Source organism: Chroicocephalus ridibundus, chromosome 20 (genome assembly GCF_963924245.1).
Source record: "Chroicocephalus ridibundus chromosome 20, bChrRid1.1, whole genome shotgun sequence".
NCBI lineage: Eukaryota > Metazoa > Chordata > Aves > Charadriiformes > Laridae > Chroicocephalus > Chroicocephalus ridibundus.
The window spans coordinates 2890470-2916760 of NC_086303.1; the positions used below are offsets into that span (position 1 = coordinate 2890470).

A 26291-nucleotide genomic window follows, 5' to 3' on the forward strand; every position below is an offset into this window, starting at 1 on the left:
AGCTGCCTGCAGCCCTGCTGCCTGCACAAGCCCTGGGTCTCCCTCATCGTCCCCCCCCCCCCCACCGCCCCGGCCCCACACATGGTGCCGGGGCCGAGCTCGGTGAGGCCGTGGGAATGCCGTCCCCATCTCCTGGTACAGCCTTGGCCTCGCAGGGAGAAAAGGGCTGCCCCGGTGGCATCCTCCCCTGCGGGCACCCATCCCGCACCCCCTGGGCGACCTCGCAAGGGTGCAGCCCCCCCCCCCCCCCCCCCCCCAGCACCCTTGGGCTGGAGCGTGGCACCCCGCAAAGGCAGGGTGCAGAGGGGCAAGTGAGTTGGGTGTGGGGGCTCCCTCCTGGCGGGGGTGCCGGCAGGCATGCCTGCTCAGGGGGTCTCGCATCCCCGCTCACAGGGAGCAAGCATCCCCACGGGGGGCTCGCACCCCACGGAAGGTGAGCGTCCCCATGGAGGATGAGCGTCCCCATGAAGGTGAGCGTCCCCGTGAGGGTGAGCGTCCCCACCGCGGATCGGTGGTCCTGGGGTCCCCAAGCCCCACGGAGCTGCCTGCGCCGGGGGAGGGGGCTTCTCCCCCTGGTCCCTGGGGAGCAGCCGGGAGGCAGGAGCCGGTGACACGTTTTCCGGCAGGTCCGGTCCCCTCCCTGCCCGGAGCAGGTCTGGCCGGCGGTCCCTCCGCAGGCCGGCCAGCCGTGCCGGTTTCCTAATTGCTCCTGTTGTTGGTGTTTTGTAAGGGCTGGGTGTAAGGCCTGGGTGGAGCGCGGCGCTCGGCCGTGCCTTGCGTCAGCGCGGTGCCTTGCACCCTCCCTCCAGGAAATCCAATGTCTCAGCCTGGCCAAAAGCAGGTTCGGTGGAGGAGGAGGAGGAGGAGGAGGAGGAGGAGGAGGAGCTGCTTCCTCACACCTTGGCCGAGGCCCCGGCATCACCCTCCCTCCTCTCCCAGCTTCCCCAAAAAGGCTGGGCTGGGGTTTCCCTGCCGGGGGGTGGGGGGGGGTGGGCAGTGGGGTGGGGGTGTCAGGGGGGCTGGGGAGCTCCTGGGGAGGGGGGGACGTGTGTGCGGGCACCGGTCACGCTTCTTCTTCCAGGAGTGCAGCCAGCCCTATAGATGTGCTCTCAGCCCTACAGCTCCATCCTTGGCCCTATAGCGTTGCCTTTGGCCCTATAGCTTCACCCTCGGCCCCGAAAACACCCGTCAGTTGGGGAGGGCAGGGGGTCTGGTGGGTCCCTGCAAACCGCCCCCCCGAGGTGCCAGCTCCTGGGGCTTTCCTCTCTTGGGGTGAGCTGTTGGCAGCCCCGTGGGGCTGGCGCAGGGCTGTGGGGGCCCAGGCTGCTGCGGGATCTTGAGGCTGGGGGCAGCTGGGGGGTGTCTCTGGTTCCCACATGGCTGGGGGGGTCCTGGGCTGCCGTGGGGACCCAGGCCACTGTGGACCCTGGGGTCACTGCAGGGCTGGGGGGGCTGCGGGGCTGCGGGGTCTTGGGCTGCTGTGGTGCAGCTGGGGGGGTTTCTGGTTCCCCCATGGCTGGGGGGTCCTGGGCTGCCATGGTGCCCCCGGGGCTCAGCCCCCTGCTGCGCTCGCTGGGCTGGGCAGAGCCGGGGGGGGGGAGTGGGAGGGTCCTGCAGGGGCCATCCCCTGTGTCCCTGCCATCCCCAACATCCTGCTTGGTTTGGACAACGCATCCCTCCTGGGGGCTGCCCCACGGAGCACCCCGGGATGATGTGGGACTCGGGGTGCCATGGGACTTGGGATGCTGTGGGACTCTCAGGGACATGGGACGCGGGGTGCTACAGGATTCAGGGTGCCACAGGACTCAGAGTGCCATGGGACTCGGGGTGCTGTGGGACTTGGGGTGCCACGAGACTTGGGATGCCGTGGGACTCACGGGGACATGGGACATGGGGTGCTACAGGATTCAGGGTGCCACGGGACTCAGGAGAAGGTGGGACCTGGGGTGCCACAGGACTTGGGATGCTGTGGAACTCCCAGGAATGGGGGACTCGGGGTGCCATGGGACTCGGTGGGACTCCCGAGGACACAGGACTTGGGATGCCGTGGGATTCCCAGGGATGTGGGACACCGAGTGCCACAGGACTCGGGGGGATGTAGGACTTGGGGTGCCAAGGGACTTGGGGTGCCGTGGGACTCCTGGGGACACAGGACATAAGGTGCCACAGGACTCGGGGTGTCGCGGGACCTGGGGGGACGTAGGACTTGGTGTGCCATGGGACTTGGGATGCTGTGGGTCTCCCAGGGATGGGGGACTCGGGGTGCCAGGAGACTTGGGGTGCCGCAGGACTTGGGGGGACATAGAACTTGGGGTGCCATGGGACTTGGGATGTCCTGGGGACATGGGACACGGGGTGCCAAGGGACTTGGGGTGCCACGGGCTCGTCCGGCACCGCTGCCGCCATCCCTCCCTTGGCCGGCTGGCTCGATCCTACAATCCAGTTCTCCTTATTTGGCCACAGCGCTCGGCAAGAGGGGGAGCGGCGGGCGGCGGGGGGGGGGGACCGGAGGGGCTGACATCACATCACGGCGAGGGAGAGCGAGAGAGAGAGAGAGAGAGAGAGAGATGGGGACGGAGGGAGGGAGGGGGGGGGAAGTTTCTTTTTTTATAAAAGGAAAAAAAAAAAAAAAAAAAAAAAAAGGCCTCGCAGCGCTCTTGAGCCAGGGGCTGCTGCAGTTCCTTTAAAAGGAGATGTCTGCGCCGGAGACCTTTGTACACTCCCAGCCCGTCCGGGAAGCGTGGCGGCACAGGAGACACCTCTCCGCTCCCACCGCCGCCAGCTGCCGCCAAACATGTTATTGCAAAACCCTGCGCCGAGAGCCGGGCAAAGGGAGGAGGAGGAGGAGGAGGAGGGTTGAAGGCTCCCCGGCATCACCCGCCGGCCGGGGAGTGCCCGGGGTCCTGGCCGAGCATCCTTGGGGCGGGGGGAGGCCTTTCCCGGTGCCAGGGGTAGGGCTGCCGGAGGGCTCCGGCCACCTGGTTCCCATTAGCGGGGTCTGGCGTGGAGCCGCCCAGCGTCTCCCTTCAAATCCCGGCTCTGCCTTTGCCAGGCGTGGCGGAGGGGGGATTTTTGGGGCTGGAGGGGGGAAATTCGGCGCCTGCTTGCCCAAGGAGGCAGCTGGGTGGCAGCGGGTGCTGGTGCGGGGTTGGGGCTGTTGCCACCCCATCCTGAGGTGTCACCCGTGGGCACCGTGTGCCCGAGCTCCTCATACAGAAACTGCAGCATCCAGGCTGCTTCTTTCCCAGACTTTATTTGGGTGGTCACCTGTGGCTTGGATGTGGGGGTACTCATGGAAAACATGGCTCTGTCCCCAAGGAAGGCCTGCTTGTGTCTCTGATGCCCCACACCGGGGTGATGCTCCCAGCCCCCGGTACGAATGGGGTCAGGGCCAGCACCGGCAACAGCCCGTGCTGTCACCGCAGCCCCTTACCCCCAGCAAGGGTCTAACGGGTGTCCCCTGTGTCCCGGCAGGTTGTCGTGTGTCCGTGGGGGCTCGGGGTCGGAGCCCAGAGCAGCCAGCACCATAGCGTCCAACAGCTGGAACGCCAGCGGCAGCCCCGGGGAGGGGCGGGAAGATGGCCAGGACGGCATGGACAAGAGTCTGGACAATGATGCCGAAGGCGTGTGGAGTCCGGACATCGAGCAGAGCTTCCAGGAGGCGCTGGCGATCTACCCCCCCTGCGGCCGGCGGAAAATCATCCTCTCGGATGAGGGCAAGATGTACGGTGAGTGATGGGGACGAGGACGGAGGCACCGCGCTGCCGGCCAGGATGAGGTGGCTGGGGCTGAAGCAAAACCTTCCTGCCCCAAACCCCCACCGGGGCATCGGCCTGGAGCACCCCCCAGCCCCGAGAGCAGCTTCCCTGGGCACATCCCGGAGCCGGAGCGGGGAGGTGGCAGTGACCCACGTCCCCTCCCTCTGCGCTGGCTCTCCCTCCCGCTCCCTCCCTCTCTCGGCCCTGCCGGACCGACTGGTTTGGTGAAGCCGTCGGGCAGGGAGCGGGTGCGGGAGCACGGGGCCAGCACCAGCCCTCCCGCTCCCTCGCGCCTCCGCATCACTCCCCAAACCCTCCCCAGCTGGACCCGCCGGTGGGGGGAGCACCCGGTGGCAAGGGCCGCCCGCCCACCCCGAGCCACCAGCACCCAGCTTGGATTTTGGTGACTTTGTTGGTAGCTGGTTGGGCTCACTGGTGTGATGAGTTTGGGGGAGGTCTCAGCCTAGTTCCCGGTGTCTCCCGAAACACCTCTGTCTTGGTGGCTCTTTGCAATGGGGAGGAAGAGGATGAGGACGAACAATGCCGGCAAGGGGTGATGGTGGCACAGGACACATGGTGCCACCAAAGAGTAGTGGGAGGTGCCCTGGTGACCCCATCCCTACTGGGGTAGGGGCTGGTCCCTCCTCCCCTCCACCTCCCATGATGTCACCCCCAGGGCTGGTGACCTCAGAGCCGGGGATGGGTTGTCACGTTACCGTCACCGCATGGTGACGAAGGGACCAAAGCCGGCGTCTCCGTCCCCAGCCTCCAAAATACACCCGCCTGGGATGCTGGCGTCACCGGCAATGGCTCACCCGCCGCCGGCGCAGAGGGGCGAAGGGGCCGAGGCTTTGCACCGTGTCACCGTCCCCGGCTCCACGCCGGCTCCCTGTGCCACCCCACTTTCTGGGCCCCCCCCAACCCGGGGCGTTGGGGCTGGCAGCCATGGCGGGGGGGAGCACAGGGCTTCCCAAGCGGGTGCATTTTTTGGATTTCTCCGGGAATAGCTGAAGTGCCGCCGGGAGCCTGGCCCTGCGCAGCACGCCGAGCCCCGACCGGTTTTTCCAGCCTTTCGGAGACATCTGGCAGCTGCTTAAAGAGGCAGCGGCCCCCGCCGCCCGCCTTTCATCTCCCCCAACCTCCCCAGCGCCTCCCCACTGGGACCCCCCGGGACCCCCAGCCGGTGGTGCTGAGCTTACCGGGACCCCCAGCGCCACTGGCAATGCCGGCGTCCAACATAAAGGTGTGCCGGTGCCGCTGCTCTCCACCCCCCCACTTTTCTGGGGGCTCCCATGGGACGCCTATGGCCACGCCAGCCCGTGCCCCACTGATGCCAGCGGTGTGGGGGTGGAAGAAGCAGGTGGGAGCTGGGGTGGGGGGGGGCGAGACGGGCACGCTGGCCCCCCGCTCTCGCTCGCTGCCCGCCGGGTTATTTTTAACCCAGCCCGTCCAACTGGTTCACGTGGTGGTGTCAGGGGAGAGGAATTTGGGGAATGTGGTAATTTGGACCAGGACGTGCCCTCTCGGAGGGAATGGCACACGGTCCCCCGAGGGAATGGCACACGGTGCCGGGTGAATCACGGGGGACGACCGACGGGGGCACGCGGGCACGTGGAGGGTGGCGGGGAGGCTGCGAGGGCGCAGCCCCGGGGCGGTGACTGGGACGCGGTGCGAGGCAGGATGGGTGCGGGAGATGCTGGGTGCTGGGCTGGCATCGCCCCACCGGGCTGCGTGAAGGCACCCGCATTTATTTATTTCCCGCATTTATTTATTTCCCGCATTTATTTCCCATACTTATTTCCCATACGTATTTCCCCTATCTATTTCCCACGGGCTGGATGTGGGGAGGGAGGGGACAGCACTCGGGGCAGGGGGTACAGGGGGGGATGCTGCGGTGCTGGGTGAAGGTGGACCCCCAAACTGGGGCTCAGCACCAGGGTCCTCTATGCCCCCACCCCTTGGCAGCACCCTGTTGTGGGCATCATCGCACCCGGGCGTAAAGGACACCCTTGGGGAACCTGGCCCTCGTTAGGCGCTAACGAGGCTGAGGAGCTGGGGGTGGCAGGAGGGGTGGGAGCCGCTCTTGCTGCTTTGGGGTGGCACTGGGGTGCCACTCTGGCCATGCAAGGGGTGTCCCCATTTCTGGGACCCATGGTTCTGGGACCCATGGTAGCCCCAGCCACGCACCCACCGGCCCGGCGCGGGCACCCCAAGGCGCAGCCATCCCCGTGCGGCACCTGGCCTTGTCTGTCCCCATGTGTGTCCCCCGCCAGGAGCGCCCAGTTGCTCCGGGACTGGGAGGGGGCCGGCCAGGGTAGAAGCAGGAGGAGGAGGGGGGGGGGGGTATATATTTTTTTAAAAGTGATTTTTTTTTTTTTTTTTTTTTTTTTTTTTTTTTTAAAGCCGAAACCCGCTCCAAGGGCATTTCGACAAGTTCCAACCGCGACCATCTGGTCCATTAAAATAAATCTGGCGTGCCTGGCCGCCCCCGTGCGCGGGGGGCGCGGCGGCGGGGGGGGGCCGGGGCCGGGGCCGGGAGAAGAAAGCTCCCAGCTGCTCTGACGTTTGAACGTAGATTGGCCACAGCTGGCCCCTAAAATGTGGCGCAAAAGCAACTTCTGCTTCAAATTAGACCCAGGACGTTAGGAAATACTGGTGGAAAGGCCAGCACGGCTTGCAGGGGGAAGCGGGGTGCTGGGGGGGGTGCCGGGCCACCCCAGCACCCCCGTGGGAAGGGCTGCGAGGAACGGGTTGATCGACTCCTCCGGGGCTGCTCCGGCCAGAATGGCTTTTGGCGGGGTGGCCGTGGTTGCCCATGTTTGGGGACACCGCTGTGGTGGGGGTCCCTGCTGGCTGTCACGCCCCCCCCCCCGCCTCCGAGCCCCCTGTGTCTGGGGGCTGCCAAACCCAGTGGGGTGGGAGCCGCAAGGTGGGGTCCTGCTGGCCTGGCAGGGGGGGGCCTGGCCACCACTATGTCCCCTCGGGCCACCCCGCTGTCCCCTCGGGCCAGACAGCTGTCGTGGCAGCGCCATCTCCCGGCAGTGCGGCCCTCATTAAGGACCGGCCTCATTAAGGACCGGCCTCATTAAGGACCAGCATCATCAGGCCGGGGTGGGGGCCAGAGGTGCCTTTTCGGGGGGCCGATGGCCCTGGCCCCCCCCAATTCCCGGAGCTGACCCCTTGGCTCTGCCGGCAGGTCGTAACGAACTGATAGCCCGGTACATCAAGCTCCGGACGGGAAGACACGACGAGGAAGCAGGTGAGGCCGTCGCTCTGCTTTTTCTCATGGGAGGGCTCCGGGGGACGGGGGGGGTGGGACGGAAGGGGGGTGCCAGGTAAGCCCGGGGGGCAGTGGGTGTCTGGCTGCGTCGCCCGTCCTCTGCGTCCCCTCCTGGAGCCACCATCGCTGCCAGCAGGACCCTCGTCCTCGGCGAGGAGCTTCGTCTGCGAGGACAAACGCCCTCGGGCTGCTCTGTCCCAACCTCACCCGGGGGTGCCCTGAAATTCGGGGGTGCGGGGGCAGGCAGCACCCAGCGCCCCCCCCACCCCCCGGCCTGGCTGGGGTCACCCCAAGGGTGGCAGGAGCCCTGGAAGTGTCCGTCTGAGCAGCACGTGTGTCCGTGTGCGTGGCTTTGCTGCTCCACCTGGATCCAGGGATCATTCCCACCTCTGCCCCTCGCCGGGCTTTATGCGGCGTGTGCCAGACGCCACGGTGAAGGCACCCCCCCGAAGTCCCCAGCTGCGAGCAAAGTGTCCCCATCCCGGGCAGGGGACGGGCTGTGCGGGGTCTGCAACGCCGGTCCCGGGGGAGGGGCTGGGGGTACCGCAGAGCCCTCGCTCCTACCTCACTGCCCCGCGAGGCGGGATGCTGGGGCCGGCAGGGATGCGGGCAGGGATGCAGGCAGGGATGCGGGCAGCAATGCAGGCAGGATCCTCCTCTGCCTGCACAGTGTGGGCAGGGGCACATCCAGCCTCGCTGCCCCCTTGTGCCAGAGACTAAACCTGTCCGAGGACCGCACTGCCACAGCCCTTGATGGGACATGTCTCTTTGTCACGCGTCCCATGGCTCTACCTCCGTGGTGGCCACCAGTCGGGAGCACGCCGCAGAGCTGCTGGCCCAGGATGCTGGGGAGCATCTCCCACCGCAGGGGGACACTTACATTGGGACTGGCCCATGCCATGAGTCCCCACAAAGGAGGGATGCTGGTCCCCAGGCACCGGGGGGGGGACATCCCTCCAGGACTGATGCTGGAGGGAGAGGGACCAGGCTCCGGCCGCTGTCCCTGTGTTCAGACCAGCGCCAAGCAGGGCTTTATTCTGGCTTAAAGCCTTAACTGGCCCCCCACCAAGGTCCCCCCTTCATGGGGGGAAGGATGCGGTGCTGGTGGAAGCGATGCTCCGGGGCGGGGGGGGTCGACTTGGGAAAAGCACAGGGGAGAGTGCATGTGGCATTGTCCCCTCCGTGCAGTCGTGTCCTGGGGTCCCTTCTGGGGCAGCCTGGCGCTGGTGGAGAAAGATCTCGGCAAAATCAGCCCCGGTGGGTGCAGGGACCGCCCCCCCAGCCCCCGCCACTGCCTGTGGCTCGGGGCAGGCACCCCAGCCTCCGTGCACATTCATGCCTGTGCGGCAGCCCCTTTTCTTTGGATCCTGCTCTTATAGGGTCTGGACACACACAAAAAAAAAAACCACCCCTTTTTTTCACCTTTTCCCCCAAAACCAGCAGGAGCCCTGGGGGAACGAGCCGGTCCCCCCTGGATCTCAGGACCGGTGGTCCCGCTGCAGCCCCACCTGGGGTAAGCCAGGGGCACCCCAAACCTGCCGGGTGTATCCTGCGTGCAAGCTCACAGGGGCTGGGGGGGTCCGTGTGCAAGCTCACAGGGGCCGGGGAGGGGGGGGTCCATCTGTCTGTCCAGGAAGCCCCAAGAGACAGTAAACGCAGACACCCCCCCACAACTGCAGCAGCTTCACCCTGAGGAGCTTCACCCCAACCGCGGTGGGGGCACAAAACCAGCATCAACCAGCGCAGCGCCGGGGTCCCTCCCCCCCGCACTTTTCCTCCCTCCAGCTGGCAGCAGGCGCCGGACCCCGAGCATCTCCAGGAGCGTCACCCCGGCAGCCCCGCGCGCTCCCCCTCCCACCACCACCCCCCGGCCTTTTTTCTCCGCGCTCCCTTCCCCGGGGAACAACATCCCACCTTGCCGAGGGCGGGGGAAACGTATCTTCACGCTCTCTGTATTTTCCTTTCCGAACGGCGTGGCGGGCGCTAGGTGTCCAGCCACATACAGGTTCTAGCTCGGAAGAAGGTGCGGGAGTACCAGGTTGGCATCAAGGTACGTTGGCGCCCTTGCCCAGGTGTCCGCGGCGGTGTCTCTGTGAGCATGGGCAGCCCCTCTCCTTCCTCCTCCTCCTTTCCTCTGGTTGACGGCTCTGCTGTTTCCCCCTCTCCTTCTGCTCTCTCTCTGCAGGTCTCTAGCCATTTGCAGGTTCTTGCCCGGCGGAAATCTCGTGAGATTCAGTCCAAGCTGAAGGTACGCGTGTCCCCCCCCTCAGCCCGGCCTGGCCCCCCCCTCGCCCCCCGCCCGCTGACGACTAACGCACTCGGCTCTGCGGTGTGCCGCTTGCTTTCTTTTATATCTCTCTTTTTTTTGGTGGTGGTTTTTTTTTTCTTCCCCCCTCCCTCGGCTCCTGGGACCGGATGGTTTTTTGGTGGCATCGTCGGGGGATGCCCAGAGAGAAGTGCCAGGGGGTGTCCAGCTCGAAGGCTGGGGGGGACACACCAGAGCCCTTCCCGCTCTCCCAGGAGGATGAATTTGGGTGCCAAATCCTCTTCTTTAGCCCAGGCAAGGATCTCACCATGGGGAAGTGGGGGTTTAAACCCTCCTCCAGTGATGCTCGAGGGCTGCCCTCTCTTTTGGCCCATCAGGGGTTATCCCAGGAGGGGCAGGACCCGCCCCCAGAGCAGCCAGCAAGGCAAAGTGCCATTCAAGCAAAGGGTGCAAAGCTCTTCCTCCCCTAGCTGAGACCTGGCACCGCTCGTAACGGGTGCCGGGGGGGATGTGGGCAGAAGCAGGGGGGTCCCGGGGGTCCCTGCAGGCTGCCAGCCCAGCGGCTTACGATACACCAGGGTCTGAGTATGGCCCAGGTGGCACCTCAGGGACGAGGGTGGCAGCGGGTCCGAATGGGGCCAGGCTGCCAGGGAGGGGGCACGGCGGTCCCGGGGAGGGGGCACGGTGGTACTGGGGCAGCCCGTGGTTCCAGGGGCTGAGGGAGCCGAGCGAGGAAAAACTGGATCATCCTTTCTTCTCTGGTTGGCTTTTCTTTCCTTCCTTCCTCCTAACTGGAGCCCGACTAACCCTTCCGTAACCGTCCCACCGAGCTTCGTGGCGGTGGTGGGGAGGGTGATGATGGGCGGGGGGGGGGGCATCGCCGAAGGACCGAGCCCTGCTCGGGTTGGACCCACAAGGGACAAGGTGGGGGACAGAGCGGTCCCCACAGCCCACCCGCCCGCTGGGGACAGCCGGCTCCGGGCTGGGCTGCACAGCCCGGGATGCTCCTGGGTTTGTCCCCACACTGTCACACCGGGCAGCATCTCCCTGGGCAGGATCCCGGGGGGGGACCTGCTGCCTTGCCGAGGGTGTGGGAGCCTGGAAAACTTTCCAGCCCCCTGCCAGGCTCCAAGACCACACGGTCCCAAAAGCATCGCCACCTCCCTGTTCCCCCGTCTTCCCATCCCGGGTGCTGTCCCCAAGCCCCCAGCACTGGGGCTGGCAGCGGGGGCCACCATGAGAGCTGGCGCTTGGTGTTTTGGTCCCCAAAGCTTCAAGGAGCTCCGGGTCGCGCTGCCCGGGAGCCCCCCACGCCATGCCCTGCAGCAGGGACCCCGGTGCCCCCATGAGCGGGGTGCCAGGAGGGTGCCCGCACCCCGGCAGGTTTGGTTTGCTGGGAGAAGCCGGGAGAGGGCACCCAAAACTCCTTTGGGAGATTCCTCTGGGCTCGTGCATCTTCAAGCCAGCTTCCAACCCCAAGGGGGGGGCAGTTGGGGCCGGGGCCGGGGGGGGAAGGAGGGGCGGGTGGCGCATCAGGGGCAGCAACAGCAGGAGCCTTTGCACAAGAAAATTAATTGGAACGGGATGGGATGGGATGGGATGGGATGGGATGGGATGGGATGGGATGGGATAGGATAGGATAGGATAGGATAGGATAGGATAGGATAGGATGGAATGGAATAGAATAGAATAGGAATAGAATAGGAATAGAATAGAATAGGAATAGGAATAGAATAGAATAGGAATGGGAATAGAATAGAATAGGAATGGGAATAGAACAGAATAGGAATAGAATAGAATAGGAATGGGAATAGGAATGGGAATAGAATAGGAATGGGAATAGAATAGAATAGGATAGGAATAGAATAGGATAGGAATAGAATAGGATAGGAATGGGAATAGGATAGGAATGGGAATAGGATAGGAATGGGAATAGGATAGGAATAGAATAGGATAGGAATAGAATAGGATAGGAATGGGAATAGGATAGGAATGGGAATAGAATAGAATAGGAATAGAATAGGAATAGAATAGAATAGGAATAGGATTTCCTATTTCCAGCCCAGGGGAGGGGATGGGATGGGATGGGATGGGATAGAATAGAATAGAATAGAATAGAATAGAATAGAATAGAATAGAATAGAATAGAATAGAATAGAATAGAATAGAATAGAATTTCCTATTTCCAGCGCAGGGGACAGGGGAGTGAGAGGCAGGAGTGACCCCAGGGCTCCGGGGATGGCGGTTGGCATCCGTGGCTGTGCTCTCCGTCCCAGGCCACGCTGCCTGCAGGAATCCGGCAGGGAACAGCCCGGGCAGAGATCTCCCCAAGCGATAGGCTGTGGATGCAAAACATCCTTTTCCCAGCCATACTTGGAGGCAAATCCTGGGGCAGGCAGCCCTGTGCCCTCCCCCAGCGCTCGTCCTCTCGAATGGAAACTCCCTCCCGTCAGCAATATATATATATATATATATTTTTAAGCTGCTCCTGCCCTGCCCCAGGTGAAAATAAATGAAGCGATTGATCCCCGAGGAAGGTTCCGAGGGAAACCAGAGGGTGTGCGGTGGGAGCAGCCTGCACGTGTCCTGGCAATGCGGCACGAGGAGCAGCCCCGTCCCGGGGGCAAGACCTCGGAGCCCCCCACACCCCCCCGCCCGGGTCCTGCCCCAGCAGTGCTGCGACCTCCGGAACAAAAGGGAAAAGGGGAAAAAAAAAAATTAGTCTCCTATATAAATGCACACAGGGCATGGGGGGGGGGGTGTGTGCCCAGGCTCTTCCTTACGGTGCCTATAGGGGAGTTGGTGCCCACACCCCGGGGAGCTGGGGGTCCTTTGCCGGGCAGGAGCCTCTCCGTGCCCTGGATGCAAGCGCCGGGGGCTGCTGAGGGGGTTGTAAAGGGCGTTAAAGGCTGTAAAGGATATTAAAAAGCCAACAAAGGCGCAGGCCTGGCTCGCCACAGCGACCCCCTAAAATAGTGGGGGGGGGGCTTTGGCATCCCGTTCCTGGTGGGATTAAGCCCGGAATCGGTGCCCGTCCTGCGCATCCCCCGGTGACCGGCCGGGTCGAGGGGTTCGCTCCCCAAATCAGGCTGCGGCGATGAGCCGGGGTGGGGGGAGGGATACACAGCTCTGGGGGGGGTGCCCGCGGGCTCCCACGATGCTCTAACCATTTTTTTTTCTCCTTTCTTTTGCGGACAGGCCATGAACTTGGTAAGTTGAGCTTGTGTTTGCGATGCCTTTCGTTTCCCCGTGGCCTTTCCGCCCCCTCCCACGGAGGGGCTGAACCCTCCGTGTCCCCCGGGGGAGCGGGGACACCTTCCGCACCCGACAGCTCCTGCCCGGGGGCCATTTGCAAGCTTAAAGCATTAATTACCGTGGGTGTATTTTGGTGTGGGGGGGAGCATCCCGGTCCCTTGGCCAGGGTGCACGGCCGGCTCCGTGCTTTGCAAAACCTGCCGGGCACACTCAGATTGGAAATGGGGGGTGTGGGGGTGTGGGGGGGTGTGCATGTGTGTGTGTGTCTCCATCTGCCTGTGTAACCTCTGTGTCCCCTCTGTCCCATGTGTCCCCCCCCTACTTCCCAGGACCAGGTCTCGAAGGATAAGGCTCTGCAGAGCATGGCTTCCATGTCCTCCGCGCAGATCGTGTCGGCCAGCGTCCTGCAGAACAAGCTCAGCCCCCCCCCTCCTCTTCCTCAGGCCGTCTTCTCTGCTGCCCCCAGGGTGAGGACGGCCCCCCCGTAGGCGACACTCCGGGGTGGGGGACACGGATCCCCCTGTGTACTGCACAGGGGGCGGGGGGGGGGATGTTCGATGGCCCTTGGTTGTGGTGGCAATGCAAGGGGGGGGGGGCTTTGGGGGCTCCCTGTGGTTTGCAGCAGGTTGGGAGGGGAATTTGGGGGGGGGGGGGGGGGCGTATCAGAAGCCGCTGACTCTTCCTTGTGCTGTTCCCTCAGTTTTGGAGTGGGCCTATCCCAGGACAGCCTGGACCCTCTCAGGAGTAAGTAGGAGCCCCCTCCTGTGCCGGCCAGGACCCCCCCTTCCCTTGGCAAGGGGCTGAGGCGACCCGGGCTTCGTTAACCTAACGATGCTCTTTGTTTTCCAGCATTAAACCGTTTGCACAACCAGCTTACCCCATCCAGCCACCCATGCCTCCATCACTAGCCAGTAAGTGCTGTCCTTGGCTCCCCCCACTCCCCTGGCACCCCCCTGCACCCCTCTCCCATGCCACTCTCCCACCTGCAGTGTCACCCACCCGCGGTCCTCTCCCCAGCCCAGCCGGGGCAAAAACCGGAATTTAAACCCAGCCAAAAGCCCCACAGGCACCCCCCTGCTCCCGGCTGTGTCCCCCCCCCCAACCCAGTCCCTTTCCACCCGGGATGGGGACTGGCACATCCCATGTTTTGGACACCCGGTGGGAAAACCCCCACCATGCTGGGAGACAGGGGAGAGGGGGGGATGCGGTGGGGACAGCAGCGCCGTGGCAGTGCGGGGCGGGGGGTCGTCCCGGCTCATGGCTGGCCCCCACACACACTCTGTGCCCCCATCACCTCCAGGTTACGAGCCCTTGGCTCCGCTCCCGCCAGCCGCCTCGGCCGTGCCCGTCTGGCAGGACCGCACCATCGCCTCCGCCAAGCTCCGGCTCCTCGAGTACTCCGCCTTCATGGAGGTGCCGCGGGACGCCGAAACGGTAACGGTCCCCTCCGCGCCCCCCCCCCCCGCTACCCGCGGTGGGACGGTGCCCGTCCCGGCGCTTGGTGGCATCTTGCTTTCATCTGACCTCTCGTTTTGATTTCCCCGCCCCGGTCCTTACAGTACAGCAAACACCTCTTCGTGCACATCGGGCAGACGAACCCCTCGTACAGCGACCCGCTGCTGGAGGCCGTGGACATCCGCCAGATCTATGACAAGTTCCCCGAGAAGAAAGGTGGCCTCAAGGAGCTCTATGAGCGTGGGCCCCAGAACTCCTTCTTCCTCGTCAAATTTTGGGTACGGTGCTGGGAGCGGGGAGGATGGGGAGGGTTGTCCTCAAGCCGCGGGCTCATCACAGGTTGGGCCCTGTGGGAGCATCCTGAGCAGCTCCATGAATGTCCCCTGTCGCCATCGAGAGCTGGGTGTGATGGCACCTAACGGGACCCTCTCCCCACTCTCATCTCTCCAGGCGGATCTGAACAGCACGATCCAGGACGGGCCGGGGACTTTCTACGGTGTCAGCAGCCAGTACAGCAGCGCAGAGAACATGACCATCACTGTCTCCACCAAGGTGTGCTCCTTCGGGAAGCAGGTCGTGGAGAAGGTGGAGGTGAGTCCCGCGCCCCACTGCATCGGGAAGGGGTGGGAGCTGGGTCTGCTGCAGGTCTTGGGATGGAGAAAGCCCCAGGGCTGGGTGTAGGACACGTGGGTGGGGTGGAGGGGACATCTCCACCACGTCCCAGTTGGCCACCCCGCCCCGTGCCCGCGGCCGCCAGGGTGTTCGGGCTCCCCTGGGGCGGCTGCTCACTCGGCTGTCCCCCGCAGACGGAGTACGCGCGGCTGGAGAACGGCCGGTTCGTCTACCGCATCCACCGCTCCCCCATGTGCGAGTACATGATCAACTTCATCCACAAACTCAAGCACCTCCCGGAGAAGTACATGATGAACAGCGTCCTGGAGAATTTCACCATCCTGCAGGTACCTCCCCTCCTTTCCCAGGCAGCGTTTCCCACCGGGAGCACGGTGCCCACGCTTCCATTGACCCGCCGAGCTCTGCCCGGCCCTGGGGCACCCCGGCTTGGCAGTGCCTGAGCCCACGCAACACACCCCCCCCCCCCAAAAAAAAAAAAGTGTAGCAGATTTTTAGTGGTGCAATTGAATTGGCTGTGCCTGAGCCCGTAAAATGCTCCCAAAATCGGGAAGCCTATTTTTGGTGGTGCAAATAAAGTGGCCGTGCCCGAGCCCACGCAACCCCCTGAATAAACGGGGAGCGGATTTTTGGTGGCGCAAATAAATTGCACAGTGCCTGAGCCTGTGCAACCCCCGAAAAAAAACAGGTAGCGGATTTTTGGTGATGTGATGAAAGCGCCTGTGCCTGAGTCCCTGCAGCTCCCTGAATTACAGGGGGCGAATCTTAATGGGGCAAATGCAGCGCCTGTGCCTGAGCCCGTTCAACTCCCCCAAATAACGGGTAGCAAATTTTTGGTGGTGCCCTTAAATTGCACAGAGCCTGAGCCCGCGCAACCCCCGAAAAAAGCGGGTAGCAGATTTTTGGCGGTGCAAATAAAGTGGCTGTGCCTGAACCCGTAAAATGCCCCCACAGAATCGGGAAGCCTGTTTGTGGTGGTGCAAATAAAAGTGGCCGTGCCCGAGCCCACGCAACCCCCCGAATAATGGATAGCGGATTTTTGGTGGCGCAATTAAATTGCACAGTGCCTGAGCCTGTGCAACCCCCGAAAAAACAGGCAGCGGATTTTTGTTGGTGCAAATAAAGTGACTGTGCCTGAGTCCATGCAGCTCCCTGAATTACAGGGGGCGAATCCCGACGGTGCAAATACAGCGCCTGTGCCTGAGCCCGTGAAACCCCCCTGAATAACGGGTAGCAAATTCTTGTGGGTGCAGATAAAGTGACTGTGCCTGAGTCCATGTGTCCCCTCCAAAACCGGGTAGCGGATTTTTGGTGATGTGATGAAAGCGCCTGTGCCCGAGTCCCTGCAGCTCCCTGAATTACAGGGGGCGAACCCCGACGGTGCAAATAGCAGCGCCTGTGCCTGAGCCCGTGAAACCCCCCGCCCCGAATAATCGATAGCAAATTTTTGGTGGTGCAAGCCGAGTGCCTGTGCCAGAACTCGTGCAGCACCCAATCCCCCGGGCAAGAAAAAGGGGTAGAAAATTTTTCTTGGTGCAATTAAAAGGTTGGCGATTTAAATGCTTGTGCCCGTGTCTCCCTGCTGACGCCCGCTCTGCTCCGCTCTGCTCTGCCGCAGGTTGTTACCAACAGGGATACCCAGGAAACCTTGCTCTGCATAGCCTTCGTCTTCGAGGTCTCCACCAGCGAGCACGGCGCCCAGCACCACGTCTACAAGTTGGTCAAGGACTAGGGGCCCTCGGGGACAGGGTGGGGGCAGCGGGGAGGGAGAGGGGGGTGGGCCGTGCCGAAAAGCCACCCGTGCCGGTTGCCTCGTGAGAAGTCATTTGGAGAGAGGAGGAGGAGGAAGAGGAGAAGGAGGAGGAGGAAGAAAAACAATAGCCAAAAAAGACTGACTTGCGATCGCAGATGTTTTCCACTTAGGAACAGTTTCTTTTTTTTTTTTTTTTTTTTTTTTTTTTTGTAAAATAAATTAAAAAAAAAAAAAAAAGAAAAAGAAGAATGGGAAAGGAAGCGTAGGGAAAAAGGAAAACCCGCGTCCGGCGCTGGATGGGGATAAACCGGCCCTCGGTGTCGCCGATGAAGGCCGGGAGCCCGCCGTGCCACCGCCAGCAGCGGGATGTCGGAGCGGAGGACGACCCCCTCCTTTTGCCCCCCCCAGCCCTCGCTGGGATGGAGTCGCGATCCCGAGAGGAGGGAGCGCGGATGGGCTGGAGGATGCGGCGTCGCGCCAGGTCTGGTCCGAAAGCGGTTGGCGTGGCAGCGGCCGTGGCGTCGGTACTGCCCGGCGGTGGCAGGGACGCGGGGACGGAGGTGGCACGGCAGGAGCAGGGCAGGGTGGCAGAGGGGGGGATGCTGCCACCTCCCTGGGGACCCGCACCCGGGATGCTTCTCCATTCCCGGCCGGGGCACCCGGAGCTGGCAGCACTGAAGGCAGGAGGGCATCCACGATGCAAACCAATTTTTTTATGGCTCATTTTTTTTTTTTTTCCCCTTATTTTTTAATAATATTAAAGTGCTTTTTAATACTTTTTAAAAAGACACCATGCTTGTCATCAGGATTGTGCTCCTCTCTGGTGGCCGGGACCTGCTCCTCTCCCACCCTCCCCCTGCCAGTGACCGCAGGAGGTGACGCAGCTGTTTGCTGGGGGGGCGACGCGGGGAGCTGGCGTGTGTAGGGGGGCCGTGGGGGTGTCTCCGTCTCCCTGGGGCCGCTGCAGACCAGAGGCTGGTTTTTACGCACCAGCGGGACCCCCCTGAGCTCTGCGTGTGCTTTCAGGGATTGCACTTTTGGGGTGGCCCAGGCTGAATTCCCCCCCCCCCGCCCCCCTGCTGTGGTCGCTCGCCGAGGACTCATGAGGAGAGCGCAGCGAGGGCGGATTTGCCTGATTTACTTTGCATATGTACATTTTCCGTCTTTTTTTTTTTTTTTTCACCTTTTTCGCCTTTTTTTTTTTCTGCGTTGACTGCTCTGGTTTCAGCCGCTCCAGCAGCTCCCTGTATCCCATGGGAAGCGGCCGGGGAAGCAGCTGGCGCAGGGAGAAGCACGTCGGGCAATGCAAGGCCAGGCTGGCTACCAGCGGGCAGAGCTGGGGACAGAGAGGGGACAGAGAGGGGACGGGAGGGACAGCAGGACAGGGGACCGGGTCTGCTTGGAGGTATTTTTGTGGCTGAAGCCCAAAAGAAGCCGTGGCAGCGGGCCGGGTCCCGAGGCCGTGCCTGGGGACAGCATCCCCAGGGCGCGGGAGGGATGCAGAGGGACAGAGGTGGGGGTTTGTGACGGTGGCACGGAGCAGGGTGGCAGGGCGGGGGACACAAGGAGTCTGAGAGGGACAGGTCTGGCCGGGTTTCTCGTGCCGGCGGAGGAGCGAAGGCAGCGGGAGGTGCAGAGCCAGGTGCGGCGGGTCAGGAGCGGTTCGAGGGGTGATGGAGCCCGGAATGCGGTGGGGGGGGGGACGGACAGGGGGGAGGTTTAGGCTCGATGCTGCCGGGTGCGGAGGAGCAGGAGCAGCCCCAGAGCTCAGGAAAGGGCCACGGCTGCCATCGCGATGCCACGTGTCCCGCCAGGCATGGGGACTTCGACCTCTCGTTGCCGGGAAAAGTCACCCATCCCCGGGGGACAGGGCAGAGCCCCCCCCAGCCCCGCGCCCGGGCGAGGACTCGGAGGCGAGCCAGGCGGGGAACGAGAGAGCAAAAAATCCAGGGAAAGACACCGGCATCCCATCCCAGGGCTGTGCCGGGGCTGCCGGGCCGAATTCTCATATGTAGCATGTTTATTTGTTGTTTTCGTGGTTCTTTTTTCTTTTTTTTTTTTCTTTTTCTTTTTCTTTTTTCTCCTTCCTTCTATTTCACTCGCTCATCTAAAACTCTGGGAATGAAAAAAACTCAAAAAGTTCCCCACCGTAACACACAGGGGTGCCCCCCCTACATTCCCCCCCCCCCAACTCCCGGCCCCCCCGGGGCACGAAGCTCTTCGTTAACTGGACCGGTTTATGCCTCCATCCCTGCATCCCTCCATCCCCCCACGCACACGGTGCCCCCCCCCTACCCACAACGGCCCCCGCCGGGGTTTAGCCACGATCCCAGAGACACTTTCTCAACCCCCTCCCCCCCCCCCCCCCAGCCCCTCTGTTCTCCTCCAGTGTATTTATGAATTTCACATGAAGTACTGTTTTATTTTTTTAAAGACTTTGTAAAGCTTTACCAGGGTTACAATCACCATTTTTAGAGCTGTGTCTGTCCACAATGTTAAAAATCCATTTTTTTTTATGTATTATATTTTGTGTATTTTTTTTTTTTAATCCAGCTGTGATGGGTTGTATCATATATTTGTTGTGTTTACTGTATCTGTCCAACTTCAAAGAGAGGAGACTGTGGAGCTCCGAGAAAACTACGGTCTGCTGAAAAAAACAAACAAACAAACAAACAAAAAAAACATTAAAATTATTTGTTCATGGGTTGGCTCAAGTGGTTCTGAAGTTTGTTTTTTTTTTTTTATTTTTATTTCTTGTGGTTTTTCTTCGACAGACAGGATTAGAGGGCTGCTACAGCCCCCCGCTCGGCTGGGGGTGGCTTCTCCCGGGACGCCAGCTCTGGGCATTGGGATGCCACATCCAGCAGTATTTTGGAGTGGTTTGCATCCCTGGTGATGGGTTTGTTTGGGAAAGGTGACCGCTGGCTTAGCCCACCCCACGGCAAACGCTTCCCCGCAGCACCGCTGCGTTCAGGGACGCATATTTTAGGGGGTGGCATCCTCGCCCACGCTGGCACCAGGTGACGGAGGGCTGACTCTGTCCCACCGGTAAGAAACACCCATCAAAGCCGTGCTGGCAGCGCTTTGGCTACTCAATACACCCCGGAACCAAGGGCCCCAGGTGACATTTTTTCCCACCAACCACTTTGCCCCTTTCTGCAAGCCAAAACGTGGTTATTTAGGTGCCCGTTCCCATCGCCGCGAGGGCAGAGCCTGGCACCCCGGCCGATCTCCGATGCCATTGGGGCTGGTGGTTTTGCACATCCCAAACGCCTCTAGACTTCATCACTGATATCCGAACCCTCCTACCACTGCTACACACGCGCCAGCCCAGCAAACCCCTGTCCTGCTGCTGTCCCTTCAGACTCGGGTCCCCAAAGGAGGTGGGGGGGACCTGGAGCCCTGTTCCTCCTGCTGCCACCCCCTCCCCTGCTCTGTGCCAGCAGTGGGGGGGGTCCTGCATGGCATTAAGGCATCCCAGAGACTTATTTGTAACGAGGTTCCCTGTGGAGCATAATCCAGCCTGGGTCACAGGCTGGGAAAGGCACCAAAACACACGTGATGGATCCAAAAAGAGTCCCCGACAGCACAGTCAGGCTCGGTGCCATCCCATGGGTACCAGCCCTCGCTGGGGACACCGGTGCCCCGGTGTGGGACATGTACGCGATGCTGGGCTGTGAAGGAGGAGAGCTGGCCCCAATATTGGGTAGGACCTGCTCCCTCCAAGAAAGGGGAAGCAGCGGGAGTGGAGGGGGCAACAACCACGGGACCTACGGGATGCTCCTAAGGTGACGTGGGACTCAGGGGCTAACGGGAGAGGATGGCCCAGGAGGAGTGGGATGTCAGGGGGGATCCCACAGGCCTCCGAGGAGATGGAGGGAGGGGGCCTGTATAGGCAGGTCATGAGACCCCCCCCACTGCAGTGCTGCCTCCAGCGCTGGGGCACCAACAGCAGAAGGACACGGAGCTGTTGGAGCAGGGCCGGAGGAGGCCCCGGAGATGCTGGGAGGGCTGGAGCCCCTCTGCTGTGGGGACAGGCTGAGAGAGCTGGGGGGGTTCAGCCTGGAGAAGAGAAGGCTCCGGGGAGACCTTCCAGCCCCTTCCAGTCCCTCAAGGGGCTCCAGGAAAGCTGGGGAGGGACTCAGGATCAGGGAGGGGAGCCATGGGATGAGGGGGAAGGGTTTTACACTGAAAGAGGGGGGATTGAGATGAGATTTCAGGGAGAATGTCTTTGCTGTGAGCCCCTGGCCCAGGTTGCCCAGAGAAGCTGTGGCTGCCCCATCCCTGGAGGGGTTCAAGGCCAGGTTGGACGGGGCTTGGAGCAACCTGGGCTGGTGGGAGGTGTCCCTGCCCAGGGCAGGGGGTGGCACTGGCTGGGCTTTAAGGTCCCTTCCAGCTCTGTAACCATTCTGTAATGACGGGCTGCTCTGGGAAGGCGCAGCGCAGGGCAGGACCCTGCACACCCCCCTGCCAGGCAGCGCGGGGGGGGGAAAGGACGGGACACAACAACCCCAGGGGAAGAGCTGTGCGAACCGGCCCTTACCCCTGGTGAGGGCACCCCCCGTGTCCCTCCCCAGTGTCCCCCGCCCCACCTCCCGCCGCACCCCGTCCCCAATCCTCCCCCCGCCCGCCCCGGCCCCGCCGCGCACCGCCTCCCGGGGCCGGCCCTGCCCGGTCCCTTCCCTTCCCCTTCCCCTTCCCCTTCCGCGCCGCTGCCTGCCGGGACGCGTAGTTCCCGCGGCTCCGCGCCGCTCCAGGTCCGCTCCGCTCCGCGCCCCGCTCCGCTCCGCTCCGCGCCCACGTCCCGGTTCCGCCTGTTGCTCCGCGCTCCCCCCTCCCCGCGCTCCGCCTGTTGCTGCGCGCTCCCGTCCCCGTCTCCGCCTGTTGCTCCGCTCTCCCGTCCCGGTTCCGCCTGTTGCTCCCGCCCGGCTCCGGTCCCGCGGGGAGCCGGGGGTGTGTGTGTGTGGAGGGGGGGTGGGGGGGGGTGGGGTGCGAAGCGCGGCCGGGGGTGGGGGGAGCGATCCCGGGGGGGGCTCAGCCCCGGTAGGAGACGCCGGTATTAGCAGGGCGCAGGGATGAGCTGTTCGGTAATCCCGGGGGGGGCCGGCACAGCCCGGCCGCCTGTTCCCGGCTGCCTGTTCCCAGCTGCCTGTACCCCGCTGCCTGCGCTCGCTGCCTGCACTCGCTGCCTGTACTTGGCCGCCTGTACTCTGATGCCTGCACCCCGCTGCCGGCACTTGCTGCCTGCACCCCACTGCCTGTGCTCTGCTGCCTGTACTTGGCTGCCTGTACCTCACTGCCTGTACTCTGCTGCCTGCACCCCACTGCCTGCGCTGGCTGCCTGTACTCTGCTGCCTGCACCCCACTGCCTGCACTCGGCTGCCTGTTCTCAGCCACCTGTACCCAGCTCCCTGCACCCTGCTGCCTGCACCCCACTGCCTGTACTTGGCTGCCTGTACCCAGCTGCCTGCCCCCAGCTGCCCTTACCCCACTGCCTGCACCCTGCTGCCTTTACATCGCTGCCTGCCCCCAGCTGCCTGTACTCCGCCGCCTGTACCCCACTGCCTGCCCCCGGCATCCCGGAGCCCCGCATTTGCTCTTTGCCCTTTCCAAACTGTCCCGTGTCCCCGGGAGAGGCTGCGGGGAGCCGGGGGCTTGGTAAACAGCGCCGGGGCTGCCGCGGGAGCTGCTGGGTGCTGCGGGGTGTGGGGTATTCCATGGTATCCCTGGGCTTCCCAAGTGGGGAGGCGGGTGGTGGGGTGTCCCATGCCCGTGCCTCGCAGCGTCACTTTGAACCCCGGGTTTAAAGTCCATCCAGGAACAAAACTCGCTGACAGACAAGGGGTTTGAGCCTTGTATCCCATCCCTGCCCCACCCGCGGGATAGAGGGGTCACCCGTGTGGTTCGGGTACGTGGGTCCCTGTTTTGGGGCAAGTTGGGGTTGGGGATGGGCTGCGCAGGAGCACCCTGAGCGCTCCTCCCTCCCGGACTTTGCCTCGGCTCGGCCCCTGCGCTGTGGCACCCTGGCTCTGCCCCGCGCCCTGCGCCGGCCCCCCAGGGCTGTCACACCAACCCGCTCCCCGCAGGACCCCCTTCTGCCCGCCATTCCCCTCCGGCCCCGGCGAAGCCCTGGTGAGCGATGGAGGGAGAGCCCACCCTGCAGCTCCGCGTCTTTGACCTCAACTGCTGGTGAGTCCGGAGTCCACCGCGGCCGCGCCGGGCTGCACGGGTGGGGACAGGGACCCCTGCACCGGGAGAGGGGTCCCACCTTCGCGTCACCTTCCCGTCCCCTTCTTTTCGGGGTCGCATCGTTCTCCCAGCTCCAGGTCATGAGGTGTTCGGCTGAGCAGTGCCCCCCATCCCCTCTGCGCCTGCCCCCTCCCTCCCCCCCAAGAAAAGGGTCCCCCATTCGCACCCCAACCGGCTGTTTTGATTTTGCAGGCAGGAAAAGCTGTCCCCAAACAGCACCTCCCTCTTGTCCCCGTGTCCCCACATGGCCTTTTTCCCCTCCTCTCCCATCTCCCCGAGTCTGCATCCTGCCCATACCAGTACCGGAGCCCTGTCTCCCTTGTTTTGGGTCCTGACATGCCCCGACAGCCCCCAGTCACCCCGTCCCCTGCCCCCCCCGAGCTGTGACATCCTACCTCTCTCCGGCAGGGCCATCCGCTACCTGAGCAAGCGGCGGCAGGAGCGCGTCCAGCTCATCGGGGACACGCTGCGCCGGGAGTGCTTTGACCTGGTGCTTCTGCAGGAGGTGAGGGCAGCCAGTGAGCTGAGTGTGTGCGTTCTCAGCCCGTGAGCCGTGAGACGAGTGTGCCCGTTCTCAGCCCCTAAGACGAGCGTGTGCATTCTCAGCCTGTGAGACGAGCATGCCCATTCTCAGCCCGTGAGACGAGCGTGTGTGTTCTCAGCCCATGAGACAAGCGTGACCGTTCTCAGCCCGTGAGCTGAGTGTGTGCGTCCTCAGGCCGTGAGACGAACATGCCTGTTCTCAGCCCGAGCCATGAGACGAGTGTGCCCGTTCTCAGCCCCTGAGACGAGCGTGCCCGTTCTCAGCCCGTGAGACGAGCATGCCCGTTCTCAGCCCGTGAGCCGAGCGTGTGCATTCTCAGCCCGTGAGCCGTGAGACGAGTGTGCCTGTTCTCAGCCCATGAGATGAGTGTGCCCGTTCTCAGCCCCTCCCGCTGTTCTCCAGGTGTGGAGCGAGCAGGACTACAGTGACCTGAAGGTGAAGCTGGGAGGCTGCTACCCCTTCTCCCATTATTTCCGCAGGTGAGAGGGGCTGGGCAGCCCCCCCACCCCCGGGGCTGTCCACGGGGCTGTGGCAGGGCTGTGCCACCTCCTCGGTGTTTGCCACGTGGAGAGACCAGTGCGGGTGCTGTAGGTCACCGTGGGAGACCCCATCCCTGGAGAGCGGGATGCTCACGGGAGCACACTGGGGTCCGGGCATCCAGGGAGCCCCTTGGCTCAGGGCTGAGGGGGGAGACAGAGGAGCCGGGGGGGGCCCACGCTTCCTCACCGTGCTTTTCTCCTCCCGCAGCGGGGTGATCGGCAGCGGCCTCTGTGTCTTCTCCCGGTTCCCCATCCTGGACACCCTCCTCTACCAGTACTCGCTGAACGGGTACCCCTACATGGTGAGCGGAGGGGGGGGACACGCGGCGCCATGGGGCCCAGCCCCACGGAGCCTCGCCGACCCCAACCTGCTCCCCTTCCCCTCCGGCAGCTCCAGCACGGGGACTGGTTCTGCGGCAAGTCCGTCGGCCTTGTCATCATTAAGATCTCGGGGATCGTCTTCAACGTCTACGTCACCCACGTGAGCACTCCGGGGAAGGACCTGGCGTGGCAGGGGGACGATGGGGAGGGAGGGGACGAGTGGCCATACCCCTCCTTTGCTGTCCCCTTGCTTTAACCGCTGCTCTGCACCGTCTCTCCTGGGACGACGCACTGATTTAATGAAATATTGCTCTGAGGGGGGCAGGGACCCACAACCTGGCTGCGCGGTGGGGTGAGCATCATCCCGGGCTGGCCCCAGGGGGATGGGGTGAAGACAGGGGTCAGCCAGACCCCAAAGGGACCGCCTGGCGGGGGCTGGGTGGGTTTGCAGGGAGTCAAGGAGCAGGGCAGGTGCCAGCATGGGGGTGCTGGCATCACGGCCACTTTTCCCCCCCTCTTCTTGCCAGCTGCATGCCGAGTACTGCCGGGAGAAGGACGCCTACCTGCCCCACCGCCTGGTGCAGGCCTGGGAGCTGGCGCAGTTCATCCGGTGAGCAGCCGTGGGGCGTCCCACGGGGTCCCCCCCCTGCTGCGGGTCCCCAGGACATGCACGGCCACCCCCACCCCTGGGGCTTGCGCTGCAGAGAGCTCCCAGTTGCACCAGTCCCAGCCAGGAGTAAGGCTGAGGAGCGCTGGCGGGGGGGTCCCAGTGATCCCAGTCCGGCGCCGGGCAGGGTGGGGAAGGGGGTTAGCCGTCCCCATCCCCGCAGACACACCTCGAAAGCAGCCGACGTGGTGGTGCTGGGGGGGGACCTGAACATGCACCCCGAAGACGTGGGCATCCGGCTGCTGCGCGGCTGGACGGGGCTGCGGGACGCCTTCGCCGAGGCCACGCGCTTTGAGGTGAGCGGCCGGGGGGTGAGTGGGGTCCCGGGCTACACACAGAGCCCCCCCCCCGCCGACCCCAACCCGGGCGCTTGCTCGCAGGGCTGCGAGGACGGCTGCACCCTCGTCCCCAACAACTGCTTCACCGTCAATTCAGAGCTGCTGCCCTTCCCGCTGGGCATCCGCATCGACTACATCCTCTACAAGGTAACGGGGGGGCCCTCGGCCACCGGCTGCGGGTGGCAGGGGGCGTGAGGCATTGGTGTGACACCCCCCCGCCTCCCCGTCCCCTCAACCAGGCCGTCTCCAGCTTCACGGTGAAGTGCGAAGAGCTGAAGACCACCACGGGGACAGCCCCGGGCACGGACATCCCCTTCTCGGACCACGAAGCCGTGATGGCGACGCTGCACATCCGGCGGCAGGGACAGGCTGCGGGTGACACCCTCGCCACAGCTGGTACAGGGGGGGTGTGTGTGCGCGCGTGGGGAATGCTGCCGGCGTCCCCCGTGTGCCAACTGGTGGAGTTGGGTGGAGGTTTTGGGGATGTCTCCCCTTGCTTAGAGCATCCCTTGGGGTGCTGCTTGCGGAGGGCTGCCCCGCCAGGGCGGAGCGGTGGGGATGGGGAGGAAAAGGGGTGCAAGGAGGGGGAGGGGGGTGCCACCCCGCTGAGGTGCCCCTGTCCTCCCGCAGAGCCGACGCTGGCCGACGTGGTGACGGAGGCGCGGACGGAGGTGGGCGTAGGGCTGCGGGCAGCGCGGCGGCAGCGTTACTCCGCGGGCAGGATGGCCGTGCTGGCCCTGCTGCTGCTGCTGCTGCAGGCGGCGGCCGTGCTGGGCGCGCTGGCGGGGCTGGCGGCCGAGCAGCCCTTCCCCAAGCTCTCCTTCTCCCTGCTGGCCTTCTTCGCCCTCGGCATCCTCCTCCTCGCCACCGGCCTCCACCTCTTCCACACCATGGAGGTGAAGATGCTGCAGGGCACGGAGGAGCAGATGCGGATGGCCCTGCGGGCGCTGCAGGAGCGTCCCAGCGACGGCTGAGCTGAGGCCGTGGGTGTCCCACGTTGGCATCCACGTTGTCCCCGTTGTCGTCCCCCCCCCTGCCCCAGCCCCATCCTTCATCCTTTCAGTCCCTTTTTCTAGTCGACTTCTAGTTTTAGGTGAGCAGCGCTGCGGCCGGCTCGGTAGCGCAGGTTTGACGCTCTCTGTCTGAAATTAAGATTTTTGGGGCAGATTCATTGCGTTGGCCCCCGTGGGAACCACGGCAAGGGGCGGATTTTAATTGCTATTTTTTAATACACCC

At 63.7% G+C, this 26291-nt stretch overlaps 2 protein-coding genes across 4 annotated transcripts in view; both read left to right on the top strand.

The window, feature by feature from the left end:
- Nucleotides 1-19111, top strand: part of TEAD3 (TEA domain transcription factor 3) — a 29337-nt gene extending 10226 nt beyond the window's left edge. Inside the window, 14 exon segments of the mRNA XM_063356943.1 lie at nt 3475-3728; nt 6955-7000; nt 7002-7017; nt 9026-9088; nt 9224-9286; nt 12503-12514; nt 12889-13026; nt 13260-13303; nt 13409-13470; nt 13860-13993; nt 14119-14292; nt 14465-14605; nt 14821-14973; nt 16263-19111. Coding sequence (XP_063213013.1) covers nt 3593-3728; nt 6955-7000; nt 7002-7017; nt 9026-9088; nt 9224-9286; nt 12503-12514; nt 12889-13026; nt 13260-13303; nt 13409-13470; nt 13860-13993; nt 14119-14292; nt 14465-14605; nt 14821-14973; nt 16263-16376 — 1296 coding nt within the window. The 5' untranslated portion in view covers nt 3475-3592 and the 3' untranslated portion in view covers nt 16377-19111.
- A 1988-nt stretch (nt 19112-21099) lies between these two features.
- Nucleotides 21100-26142, top strand: SMPD2 (sphingomyelin phosphodiesterase 2). 3 transcript variants are annotated; one of them, XM_063356938.1, is made up of 11 exons: nt 21100-21154; nt 22484-22586; nt 23055-23151; nt 23593-23669; nt 23938-24031; nt 24121-24210; nt 24578-24660; nt 24881-25013; nt 25098-25202; nt 25295-25451; nt 25686-26142. In XM_063356938.1, exons 2-11 carry the CDS (start codon nt 22537-22539, stop codon nt 26027-26029), a joined length of 1230 nt encoding a protein of 409 aa, XP_063213008.1. In that variant the 5' UTR covers nt 21100-21154; nt 22484-22536; the 3' UTR covers nt 26030-26142. The 3 variants fall into 3 exon arrangements, with proteins under 3 accessions (XP_063213008.1, XP_063213009.1, XP_063213007.1); XM_063356939.1 differs by lacking the exon at nt 21100-21154 and adding an exon at nt 21292-21350; XM_063356937.1 differs by lacking the exon at nt 21100-21154 and having other exon boundaries at nt 22077-22586.
- The last annotated feature ends 149 nt before the right edge of the window (nt 26143-26291 follow it).